Genomic DNA, 13,467 nt, shown 5'->3' on the forward strand with positions numbered 1-13,467 from the left:
CAGAAGATTTCTTATTAAATTCCATTAAATGTATAAATGTATTGTTATTTTATCATTGTAGAACCAGTTTATTTGAAAAGTGGGATAAATCTGAAATGGTTATATCACAACTGAAGGTCGGATCGTTAAACTTTGCAGCTCCCCAATACATTGGTTCTATCAGCTAGATTAGACGTGAAAGAAACCTCTAACAGTTATCACACGGATATACAGTACAGTAGGCATGGAAAGTTGCAAATATCCAGGAACAGAAACACCAGTCTGGCTCGCAAGCAGGTGGAATTGGAGGGGACAATTGAAATCACTCAGTGAAGCTGATTACATGAGCTTTTTGTTCCTTCTTAACACCTGTATAAAGCTAAGTGATGCTGCCGAAAGAGAGTGCACTGACATAAAACAGGCAATAAAATATTGCTGCAGTGTCCAATCTAGTCAAAATGAAGAGAGAGGCACTGGGGAGTGCTGGCACAGCACTGCAGATCTCTACCGGCTGAAAAAATGATCTAACTACAGAACCAGCGTTAACATTTCATGAGGTTGTTTTATGTTCTCAACGTCCAAAGACACTGCATGTCTTGAGTTGCTTAAAAAGTCTGCACCTAAATATAACTCTGGAGTAAAATCAATTCAGTCATTGAAATTAGTTAAGACCTGAGTGAACTCAGCCAATGACAATGATGGAATTATTTACTGTGTGTGAGTACAGAGAGAAAATCAGAGTCATTTATTCAATTGAGTGGCTTAAATGGACCTATCAGAGCTTTATTGCAAACACACAAGAGTAATTATGCCACAATTAGAACTGAATAAAGTATTTTATTTTCTATACAGCTCCCAAGATAAACACAACAACCAATCAATAATATTCCATTAATAAATCTGTCATAAAAGGCATCATTATCCCGAGCTCCTTAATATTATATCAAGTGAGTTTGTCCATAGCAGACCGTAATCTGAGTCAATAAAAACAGACTGTATTCTCAAAGGTCACAGCTGCCTGGTAGCAATATTGTAAGTATGTGCCTGTGACTTACTTACTTACTGTGACACTAAGCATAGCTCAGAACCTACTTAGTGGTGCATCAAAAATGCAACGATCTCAACAGACGAGAACGAGCTTATGGTGAAATGTATCTAAGATTAAAAATAAACTCTGTGAAGCTTTGTCAGTGGCCAGGACTGGCCCTGGATATTTTAAACCCTCCTTGCTTTTCAATTCTCACTAGTGCGCTACTCTTCGGGCATACAAATGACGTGATGGCTTGAATTCACTCCCTTGTGCCTTCACTGTACCTACCCGGCTCGCTGCTTTTTGGACTTATCTGAAATCCCATCTCTGGACATCAGCTTGTTGAAAACCACGATGCCGATCAGCATGTTGACCTAGAGGGAAAGATGCTGCCGTCACTCTCAGGTGGTGCTCAGTGAATTCAGGGTTAACACAGGGGACTGCAAATTCCACGAGCAAACCCTTTGGATCCAGGAATACAGCAATGGGGGTGTTAATAACCCAGTAGGGTTGAGTCACCTGTAGTTTGTCACAGTCTTTTTTCTGAGAGTTTAATCCACTTTTTTTGGCAGTGCAATGCACAGTATTCGAACTACATGTAACAGCCACCTTTAGTACACTCCTGTAAGATGAACTCCAACTTGATTACAGTACAGTATGTGAGCCTGGGTTTGCAAGTCATGACATCTCCTCTCTTGCAAAAGTTCCCAGGACTACAGACCTGGGCTGAGGGATGCAAGCTGTCTGTGGGCATCTTTAGCTGATTTGAAGAAGGAGACTGTTATACAGTATGCCCCAAGATGACTGTACTACAGTATGTCATTCAGTGAGTCAGAGCCTCTTTGTAAATGACACAACACATTTCTCTACAGCACATATTCCACTGCCTTTCTTCCCTGGAGCACATAGTCTTTTCTTAGGGAGAAGGGGGGAGTTTATCAAACCCCTAATATGCTGTCTTGTGTTTTTGTCAACACATCTTTAATAAGGCCTTCAGTTTGATTGTGATTATGCCACATCTCCAGCCCCACAATCCTAGACGGCACAGTGGCCCTTCTCCATGCTGGCCAATAACACAGGCCTGCCTTGACCACTCCTCCCTCATGTCCTGTAGCTCTCTCCTTCTGGGATTGCCAAGAGAGAGAGGTAAAAAAAACAGCATCTTTCCAACTGCATCCATACCGGGTGTGGAGGAAAACTCTGTTCTCATTCCAGTCAAGTACAGCAGGATGACAAACAGCAATGGCTGTTATTCTGCCATTTGCCTTTGAGAGGGGATTCATTATTTTTCATTAATTGCATTACTCTGCCCAGAGCTTGGCTTCAGTCTCAGCTGCCTGACTGCACATACAGTACCATTCTGTTTCTGGATAGCAATAGGTACACTGACTAACAAACAGCCCCCATCAAACCTCACACTGGCAGCCACTCATAACACATCCTAAAATTGCTTCTTTAATGCGTTTGTTCCTGAGGATTTCATTTATTCAGAAGTTTATTGTTATTTAATTACAGTGTATTTTTGCACGTACTTACTGAAGGATTCTGCTATGTAGCGTAACTTAGTCTCCATGGAGAAGATTGGATTTATTTATAAAAGGAAATTGGATTCTTGCTGTAAAGTTTAAACTGCCCCAGCTTTTAAACTGGAGAATTTTAAGATTTACTCATCATTTTATAGGCATGGCTGATAGTTGTTAGGATCTGTATTGAAAATAAATACTCAGGGGCTCTCCTTTCCAGCTCTAAATATGTGACAAGACAGACATATGGAAAATAGTCTGTAAATCCTTTCAGAAAAACAAACAGCATTACCAAGAATATTGGATGTAAATATACAGTATGCACAATGTTTTGAAATAATTCTAAACTGTTTGATTTCACAGCTATGAATCACGACTCCCGAGAATCATGGCAAACACTTCTGGCAGGATGTATTCGCTTTCCAGTCCAGATGCACAAAGAGGAGCCTACCAGCACAATGACAGCTGCCGGACCCACAAATGCATACAGCAGGCCCCCCTCCAGGGACAGCCAGCAGCTGGAAGAGGAAAGACAGGGATCAGTCATGCAGAGTGTGCAGGAGGGCTAAGGGCTCGGGGCCCATGAACACAGGGTGACAGAGCTCAGCTCTCCGGTACAAACAGCTGCATCCTTGAGGAGGCACAGGGACTCGTGCTCGAGCATCGACCTGCCATGTGTGGCAGAACCTCTTCCAATAGGAATGCTAGAATCTCAGTTCATTGGGAAATACAGAAATCAAGAGAAGCTCCAGCACCTAGACACTTTAGACACGAATTAAAAAGTGTTGTTTACATGGCTAGCAATTCATTATTTGAATCTATAATCACATTACAGTCACTAAAACCTTTTGTTTCTAACTTGACTTGACATGACTGTTTAGCCTTTTTATTTTTACAATACTTCCCAATGTCATTCTTGCTCTTAGCTCTTTTTTAAGTGTGATTATAACCAATGACCATTTATAAAAAACAGGACCTGACAGCTGCATAACCCTGATCCCCTTTGTGTTTGGTCAGCACCATTCTGCCATTTGTCCATCACTCTGAGGTGCCCCCAAGTGGAATTCACAAAACACAAACACAGACACAACATTCTTCCACATACAGAGTAAAATGGGAAGAATGCTGTCAATTCCCACACAATACGAAATACAAGGAGACAACTAAAATCCATTAAAAATATAAAGCATTACAAGGTCTGATTGCAACCTTGTAGTCTGCCAGAGAGCTTTAATAATTAAGTCATTTTTGTAGGAGAACTGGTGATTCTTAGCTTGCAGAACGTAGTATTCTTCCTGAAAACCGATTTAGTTATTAACTTTTTCTTTTTCATTTGCATCCACGTGAAAGGCCTCTGTGTTTGTGAGCTTCTTTAGCAAATCAAAGGCACTCACTAGCTCGCCGTTCCATATCCCCTGGCTCGTGTGAAGCCCACAGACACAGCTACCACTAATGCTGGCAGACCTGGGGGACAGAGGGGAGGGAAACCATCAGCACCGGAGCATCTAATTCACTGTTAATGCTGGTTTTATCACCTGAAAAAAAATCATTTTAAAATCAACAGTGGTCAGAAAGATCGGTCTGTAGTTATCATACAGAGAGGGTTAATTTAAGTGGTTTTCCCATTTCCTGTACTTCCATGAAAGGAGCCTCTCTTACTCCTTTACACTTATTTATTCAGTCACAAGCAGCATTCAGCTGTGCTCTGATGTGTTAAAAACTGTTTTCTCCTCTGTAATTTCACACCCATCTTCCCATTTACAACTTCTCTTGCATCACAGCCCATCTAATGCGTGTCTGCTGTCATGTAAAGTTGCTTCATTATATATTGATTAGCTGCATCAATTAGATTTCATTTCAAAACCACGACTTAGACTTCAGTATAGCTAATGAGTTTCCTCTGAAATATTCATGTAATTAACAATATGCTGATTAACTTTGCAAATTAAATGCAATTAGGAAAAATTAATTACAAAAAGAGGTAATAACAAAATTAAAAAATCCAAATTTACCACAAACAAGATGACATGTTTTCTACACTATATTAACCAATTGCTACCTGGAAGCTCATACCACCTCTGAAGGCATCAGCTACAGTCACACAATGAATTATCGTACTGCACTAGTTCTCACATGAGAATCACATTTAATAATGGTAATAGTGCTTATTATACACTACAATTAGATTTGAATCATTATTATGTGCAAATCATTTTATTGTGTGAATGTTACTGTACATTATAAATTATACTGTATATAAACATTTCATCATAATTAATTTCCTCATTGTATAAGTACTTAAATATCCAGAGTCCTCTGCAGAACAGAGATGATGCCAGAAAATAACGTTCTTCTATGTTCTGACTTATGTGACACCTTAAGGACAAATAGCAATGGGTTGCTGCATCTGAGTGTGTCAGAGAAGCCATACCCCAGCCCAGGCACAGAAAGCGCTTGCGAATGAGGCGTGTCCTGATCTTGCCAATCACAGCCAGGTAAGACTGCCACGCCTCCGTCAGCACCCAACAGAAAGACGACAGGAAGAAGAAGTGCAGAAAGGCAGCAGTCATGGTGCACAGGCCCTGCAGAGCAGAGAGCAGGCAGGACAGAGGGAGAGTTGCAGAGAAGCAGAGATAGAAAAACAGACGGAGGGAGAGGTGCTTTTTTTCCATGTTTAAACCATCCTTACCACCACTGAACTTTACAAGAGAGTTGCTAGAGAGTTGATCAGACACGGTTTAGCTCTCTCACTACATGTAGCCTGACAGCTCCTGTCTTGCACACATTGATGGTCCCTCCAGCCCACGACCATGCTATGCAGAGTTCTCACTTTGGGGTACTGTGTTTCTCAGGTCCTCTACAAGGCACAGCAGAGGCCTGTGATGGGTGTCAGCATTGCAATGCCACAGAAGTGCTGTTGTGTGTTAAAAGCAATTCTATATTTTACATTCCCCTAAGTCACACATCTGAAGTTGAATTGTTTTTGGGATGATAAATATCTAGTCAAAGTGTAAATGGTTTTGTTATGGTTTCAGTATGCTGACTGCAAAGGCTTCTAATGCCAAATGCATCCAGTTCTTAGCACAGTGGAGAATTTCTACTTTCTATTAACAGATATCCAGCTGGAATGTTTAGAGAGTCTTTCATGAATGCATCAGGCTGGTAGTGTTCACACACACCGTCTCATTCTGGTTTCTACAAAGGAATGACTGGGATTCGATAGAACAAAAAAACAAATCCACTGTTCTAAATCCTACTGGTCCAACTGCGAGTGTTGTTTAAATATTAATGTCTATAGGCCTAATTTCTTATCAATAACACTCGGCACTGTAAGACATCAACAGCAGGTGCCTAACAAATACCCTGGAGCAAATCTGTTAAGAAGAAAAAAGAGGCCGAACAGCTTGCAAGTAAGTTTACTGATCTTACTGATTGAGAGCCTTCTTTCACCCAGGAGGCAGGCAGAAAGAGTCAATAGGTTGGTCAGGGGAACCCTGACCACCCTCAGCCCAGGGCTTTCAGCATGGATCTCACTGCAGAGCACATCGATACACTTCAGGTCCTGCCAGCTACAGGCATCTTGCTAAAACAATACTAATGAAGCCAAAAAAAGCAAATACATATTTATCAAGTCTGCAAGCATGGAATATTCAGAGCCTGCCGTTGGCTTAAGTATGAATAAACCCTGCAGCTGGCAGAACCTGCAGCATATTAAGTTACTGTGCAATGGGAGTCCTGTCTTCAGATATTCTCTCAGGTGTCAGGGAACCAGGGAGAAATATGGTTCTCCTTGCCTGGAAATCTGGGGCTGACCAGATTGTCCAGTGGCTGTTCCAAGACAGGTCTTGTTCTTTGTTTCCTTAAGATGGACCCTGAAACTCTTCCCTTTTCTGAATGGCGAAAGACAGATCTGGACCTGCTCCAGCACGTACCTTGCTGAGGGTCTGTGACTGACCCACCAGGATGAGGATGTTGGAGGCCAGGATGGAGAGGCAGAAGTTAAGGAGGATGATGGATCGCTCTGACCTTATATACCTGCAGGGAGCCCAGCACACAGCACCATCAGGTCAAAACTGACAGAGCAGTTGATTCAGAAGACAAATGGGTGGCTTTGTTGTTGTTTAACTTGGCTAAATTGAGCACATACCAGAGGATCGAACAAATAAGAAAGAAGCAGGTGCCCTAGGATACTTTTTGAAATTCTGGCCATTAAATATCTAGCATTAACTTTCAATGCAAGATGTTGGTATATTATGTACATTAGGCCAGAATACTTACTCTGGTTGCTCATAAAGGTAATTGAACATGTCTTCACACTGAGTAGGTAAATACAGGAGAGCTGCTTTGCATACTTCTTGAGAGACAAACGCTGGTCAAACATTGCTTTAAAGTGTATCGAACACTAGAAGCAGCACTGACTCCCTCACAGCTGTGGACGAGGACACTGTGAGGGGCTTGGGCATGGACCCCATTCCAATGATCTGCTTCCTGCTGGCCAGCGCTGAGGCGGTTGTCCCCACTCTGGCCCAAGAGTGGGCCTGTCTGCTGTCATAACTGGGAGCAGCACTTGGAGTGAATAAGTAGTCATGTGAGAGGAACCATCTGTTCCTGATTCCTGTACCTGAGCTGCACTCTAATTCTCTGTGTTAGCTCAGTGGCAGAGCCATTTGTTAAACAGCAAATATTAACATGCCCATGCACGCCATGAGTCCTCATGCTGTTCCTGCTGGATCCTGTCCCTGCCTTTCTTTGTGTCTTCTGTCATGGCGGCTTTCAGTGTGTCTGTCCTTGGACCTAGATGAGTGACAGCAAACCGCTCTCTGTGCACAGCTGACCGAGCTGCTCTGTCGAAATGTGTGTGAGTATGTGGCTGTGTTCCAAGTAGACGATAAAGAGCCCACCTGTCTACAAAGCGTTTTCGAACACCCTTTTAAAATGGAAATGACAATATTGATAAAACGAGGAACCCTGCAGGGAAAGCAGCTGTTGTGAAAGGAGATGCTGTTGGTTTGCAAACAGAGAGAAGGAGCCACTGAATGACAGGGTGCCGGGGAAAGTCGTCAGTGTAACACGTTTCAGGGAACCGGTATCAAGTCTGACCAGAGTTTTATGTTCATCAGTGTTTCATTTCCTCTCAGTTTTCTCAGATGTTCTAGTCTGGGAAGCCCCACCTCTGCTGCACCCTGCGCATCTGCTGGAAGCATGTGGTGCTCTTCTGCAATTCCACCCAGCACATTGAATTCATAGCACTATAGAGATGGACACTGGGTTACTGTGTAAGGGTGTGGAGACAGCTGAAGCTGTTAGGGTAGGGGAATGTCTAACAGTTTAATCCATCCTTATTCAGAGAGAGTGCAGTGTAACTCCAGAACTCAGTATTAATGAATTGCACAGACTCCTAACTGCAGGGAAACGCACAATAGAATCACAAGTTTCTGAATTCTGGCCCATCCCTGTTTTGTAAGGACTCCCATACTGCAGGTTTGAGTCACTCTAAGTGATCATCAGAGCAGGGCGTACTGTACCTCCAGAAGGCCGCATAGATGGCCAGCAGTGTGAAGAGAGCCATGCACGAGATGGCACAGCCTATCATGAGGGGGACTGATGGCACTCCGGACGGACCCATTTCCTGCAGAGAAAAGACAGCAGTGTTAAAAGTCACACTGCCCCCTTGTGAACAGCCTGCACATGACCGTGACACCACATCCCAGCAGGAACAGAAAGAGTTCCCAGCACCGTGGGAGCAGACATCCTGAAACTGATTTCAAGAAGTTCAAGGTGAGAGCTGCGTCAGGAGGCTGCAAACGAACAGGTAAAGGTTTATTCCATGTTAAAAAGAAAACAGACACAACTTTTCAACTGTGGAGTCTTCTTCAGGTGAAACGTTGTGTGGCTTTTCTTTTCCTTTCACATTGAAACTGATGGGAAACGAGAGTATCCCGGAAGTAGGAAGAGCGTTGCAAAGCTCAGGATTCTTAAAGATGTTCAGTGCAAACAAGATCTGCACTGGGGATCCCCATCGGAAACCAAGGTTTCTGAGAACAAGATGCATCTAACAGCAGGAGTCACAGAGCTACTGGGAAGAGACTGCCTGAACATTCCTGAAACATTCAAGTCAGCCACTAGCAGCAGAAGAGCAAAGTGGACCAAATTTTTAACCTTTTAAAATATTGTACCGTTCTTGTTATCAATATAAACACCATGGCTTCTTGATGGCCCTTGCCAAACTCCTCTTCTGAGGGTCTTCACAGAGTGCAGGGAGGCACTGTCTGACTGTGTTGGACAGCTCAGAGCACACAGCCTCGCTGCAGCACAGCTTGTCCAACCAGCCTTGACGCTGCTTTTCCACTTCCTTCAGCAGAGCAGGGAATCGCAAACCTCAGGAACTTCAGGACAATAAAATAGAGAGAAAATACAGATGTACCGTAGGGCCGAAGGTAAGGCTCTGTGAAGTATATTGTCTTATTTTTTGTGTGACTGCTTCTTATCTTTTTCTAGGTGCTCTCTCCTGCTTATGCTAAATTACTGCATTTACACACAGCCTAATTAAACCTAGAACAGCCAATTAATGTCAGATTAGCATGACTACAGTGACAGTGGGCCTTTTCCCTTAATAAGCAAATGGCACGGATCATGTCGGTCATGTCCCCTCTCGATGTCCAGCAGGCGGACTCTGCAGAGCAGTCCAGACCTGTCCTGTCCTGTCCTGTCAGCCTGTCAGTCTGTGGGCTGTGCTCAGAACCAGAACAACGAGAAGCAGGAGGAGATGGGGGAGGGGGTTTCTCTCAGAACCAGGAGGCTTATTTTAGCTGTGGCCTTGGTCTCCAGACACAAGAGACAGCCAAGTCAGAAATACTGTCATGTGTCGTACAGAGGCCTCAGAAATCCTTCTCTTTCCTCCTCCACACAGCCGAGTCAACCATGGCTAGAATCTGCCCACGCTCAACCCCTCCCTGTGCTTGGGGTGAGTGTCAGGCGAGTGGGAGGTTTATGGTCGTTAATTTATCAAGCGTTACTCAGCAAGCCAGTTGGAGCTTTAATTACTAGTATCAACAGTCTGGTCTGTGCCCCAGAGCTGGGTGAATAAGAGTCGAACAGAGAGCTGATCAGTTTCAAGAGGTTAGCGAAGGCACAGGATACTAAACTGGCAACGGTAAAATGGATTATATTTATTCTATTGAATTGCTCTGCACATCCTGATGATGGGCAGGAATGAACTGTTTATAAAACCACCTGGATTATGTTGATTATGTTGAAAACAGATGAAAACATGGGAAATGTGTGCCAGTGTTTTCTTATTTCAATGTGTTTGCTTCATGTCCTTCTGCGGAAAAAAATAAACAAATTCCAACTGACAAATATTTCCTGATTGCCAAAGGCAAAATATATAAAAAAAGAGATTATCTTCCAGTGTGCGGAGGCTTGTGTTATTGATGAGACTTCAAACTCTTAAGCACCCCCTACTCGAGATGTCCTTGGACATTCAACTTGTTACTCCACAGCTTGTCTGAACAGCTGGAAAGAATATTAATAAATATTTGCATGTCATCCCTAAGGATCCCAAAGTTCTTTGCATGCATAAAGAGGGCCCACTTCATCCACTACTGCAGTGCAGGCCCACCTGGGCGACACACAGCAGCCCCTCTGCACCGCAGATCAGGGGGAGAGGTCAAATTAAAGAGCGACTCTAAGAAGGCTTACACACATCCCTTTAATGACCAGTAGTCAATAACAAGCGTCCCTTGTCATCATGCTGGAGCACTGGAATGGAAGTGTGCCACCTGCTGGTCTGCCAGTGCCACAGCAGTCACATGGCTTTCCTTGAGGTCTCCCAGCCCAGTGACCCGGCCCAGCCTTGCTGACACAACAAGATCAGGATACAAGGCTGTAATAAAGCTGCTCACTATAATACTGTAATACTGCTGTTCATTGTAAACTGGCTCTTGCTTTCATATCATTATTATTACAGAATTATTGATAAATTTGTTGCCTTAACGGTTTCATTAATTTCAATAACCAGTGCAATTTTTCATCGTGGAGCTGTAAAGAGATCCCCTCTTTAGAAGCTGTTCAAAGAAGACTTTAAATGAATGATTCACATGCCCTGGAGTTCAGAGCTTCTTCCTCTTGCTGGTGAAAGGGGAAATCGGAGCCTTGAGTTAAATCTGCAGGTTCTTCGCCTCCTCGGCAGGCCACGCTGGTAGCGCTCCAAGTGTTGTTAAATAATCCAGAGCAAGTCGATACTCAAATGCCAGAACAACGCCGGCTAAAGCCTTTTAATCTTAAAACTTTGTTTACGGATTCACAACAGAATGTGAATGAAGCTGGCATGCTACAGGGCCTGCACAGTCATAACTTACTGAAGGCTAAAAACAGGAACCAGGAGAACCTCCAGTGAGATCGGGAGTACACAGCCACATTCTTTCAGCCCGATGCCCAGAGTCGGGAAAATGAATCAACATGTAGGGGCCGAACTGCAATCGGACCGGCTGAAGTGTCAGGGCGCGTCGCCGGGAGATCTCCCACCAGAACAACGCCTGCAGAACAAATCCGTGGGAAGGGCCTGTGGAACAGGATCTGTGGTCCCGCCAGAACTGGGCCCAGACTAACGACCACTGACGAACGCAGACAGAATGCTTGCCACACAAAGGGACAAGGGATCATGACACCTGAGTGCATGGAGCACCCCAGGGGAAAGCCAGGGTGAGTCCCAGGGGAGCAGTGCTGTTCTCTTGTAGGAACAGGAGAAGCACTCCTCCCCTCCAGAGCCCAGTCTGGGTGGCGGATTCGTGATGACATTTACCTACACAGAAATCCATAACTGTGGACCGGATTCCTTCTGTGTTACAGTATGTATTAGAACAGGGTTATGTCTCTTCACTGGCTTGTAGCTGCATTGTAACATAACATCCAAGTTTGTTTCCAGGATGTTTGGCAAATCTGCATTTTTTTGTCCAAATATTAAATTAAAGTAGCTGAAAGAAGTTCATAAACCAAGCGGAGGTGGAACAGAAACACGTTGTTTTGTTTGGGGACACACAGAAATGTCGCACAGCGACACAGGGCTTTGCTGCTCCTGCGAGCTCCAGCGAGCCTGATAGCTCCGGTGTGGAGCTATTTTAAGCCCAGGTTTAACCTACTTATCGTTTTTATTAACCAATGGTATGGCGTACGATTTACTTCCCCCCTGCTGCAATAATTCATTCTGTCAGAGGAAATCGCATGAGAAAACGCCTCCAGTGCCACGCAGGCAGGGCTCTTCGCAACCCGCCCTGCTCTGCACTGTCTTCGTGTGCCCCACCAGCAGTGCCCCAGCTTGGCGCATGTCATGCACTTGTCTGCACCTGACCCTTATTAAATCATCCCGCATTACATCGTGCACAGCAGAGCAACCCTGAAATGAAATCGAGAACCAGACCATGTTTTTGAATCTCAGGTGAATTTCACTCTAGTGAGCGGTGAGTCTGAATCTTCCCTCGCAGTCCAATTATTTCACCATTTTGAAGGAGATCCAGGTGAGAGATGCACTGTATGTTTACACTACCTGCTCCTGAATTTTCACCTTCTTCTCGCAACAGTATAGCCCAAGAAGTACTGATTATGGGAAGTGTGCCCTCCTTATTTTCATTAGTCCAACTCCTCCTCTCACCACACTCCCGAACAGATAAAACCACATGTCCAGCTCATTTTATCACTACAAGGCTTGAAACTATTTTTATTAGACAGATGTATCTGAGTGGAGTTTCCTGGAGCGGACTGTCAAGAAAAGCACTATATAAATGTAAGGAATTATTTTTATAAAGTTGCTACAAATTATGGGAATGAATGTTAATTAAGAAACCTATATATACAGTTAAAGATCTGTCTGTTTCTATAACTATAAGTCTGGCAGTCAGTCTATCAGTCTGTCCCAGCTGGAAAAAGCTGCACAGTCCTTTTCTTTCTGTATACTTGAAAATTAAGGTAGAGTTAGCAATTACTGATCTGAAAGAACAAAAACACAAAGTGCAGATAGACTAGTCATGCAGAACAAGAAATCTGCTGCACATATCAGCTAGAGAAATAAATAAATCACAGCCACAGTAATTGTAAGTGTTGCATTCTCGTGAGAGGGGATAAGAGAGGTAATAAAGGCTTTGGTCTCCATGCTGCCTGCTTATAATAACAGCACAGGCTTACCCCTTCTATCAAACACAAAATTAATCCTGCATCACATCAGATTCCAGCCCCTCCTCGCGCCCCAGAGGAGCTGGGGTTTGGTCTCCCCATCCGAAACCAGGCAACAGCTAGCCGGAATCAGTGAGTGAGGGTCCTGCAGACTTGTCCAGCCATAGTTCTCCTCACAGCAGCCTATAGCAGGTCTATCAAGCTTCCAGGGAAAGTGGATTCAGCTGCGGCTCCAATCCTTTCCTCGAATCAAACCTCCCTCTTCCATCAAGAGCCAAGTACAGGAAAACCAGATAACACCAGATCCCAAGCAGCACAGATCCCTCAAAGACAGTCCATCCATCTGTCCCGGGCATCCGAAGCTAAAAGCTTGGTTTGCCCACAGGAAAGGACCCTGTTTCCCTTGTACCTCCCAGGACCCCCTCACAGAGTGACAGCCAGATAACCGAGGTGTCCAATATCCGAGAGGCACTTTCTGAACGGCTGCTCGTTTCATACGAGCCTCCAGATCACATGATTGCGTGTTCGGGGTGATCAAGCTGTAGGCGGTCAAGACAAACCTTTAAAGGTTGTGCTCAGAATGAAAGTGCCCCCTTCTGAGCAAGACAGCCACCTCCTCCACTCCCAAACTGTGTTTATAGCCCACTGAGACAGAGTGAGACTTAGGGCCACCTGTGTTTGGGATTCGTTTGGGGTAATGGCCGGGACTCACAGGAAATTCTCCTGTCCCTGGGAGGGGGGCACATGGGGGTAGGGAGGAGATGTCAC

General features: G+C 44.3%; 1 protein-coding gene across 13 annotated transcripts in view; it reads right to left on the minus strand.

The window, feature by feature from the left end:
- Positions 1–13,467, minus strand: part of adgrb2 (adhesion G protein-coupled receptor B2) — a 164,295-nt gene that overhangs the window by 24,177 nt on the left and 126,651 nt on the right. For all 13 annotated transcript variants that reach the window (XR_015925870.1, XM_088602461.1, XM_088602458.1 and 10 more), the window contains 6 exons: positions 8,058–8,161; positions 6,465–6,567; positions 4,964–5,114; positions 3,927–3,996; positions 2,984–3,050; positions 1,298–1,383 (listed from right to left, as the gene is read on the minus strand). Coding sequence is in view for 12 of the 13 variants with exons in the window: in XM_088602461.1 (XP_088458587.1) it covers positions 1,298–1,383; positions 2,984–3,050; positions 3,927–3,996; positions 4,964–5,114; positions 6,465–6,567; positions 8,058–8,161 (581 nt within the window). In the remaining variant the exon portion in view is untranslated. The remainder of the gene's footprint in view (positions 1–1,297; positions 1,384–2,983; positions 3,051–3,926; positions 3,997–4,963; positions 5,115–6,464; positions 6,568–8,057; positions 8,162–13,467) is intronic.

The sequence above is a fragment of the Lepisosteus platostomus genome, chromosome 13 (genome assembly GCF_059453375.1).
Source record: "Lepisosteus platostomus isolate fLepPlt1 chromosome 13, fLepPlt1.hap1, whole genome shotgun sequence".
NCBI classification, from domain to species: domain Eukaryota; kingdom Metazoa; phylum Chordata; class Actinopteri; order Semionotiformes; family Lepisosteidae; genus Lepisosteus; species Lepisosteus platostomus.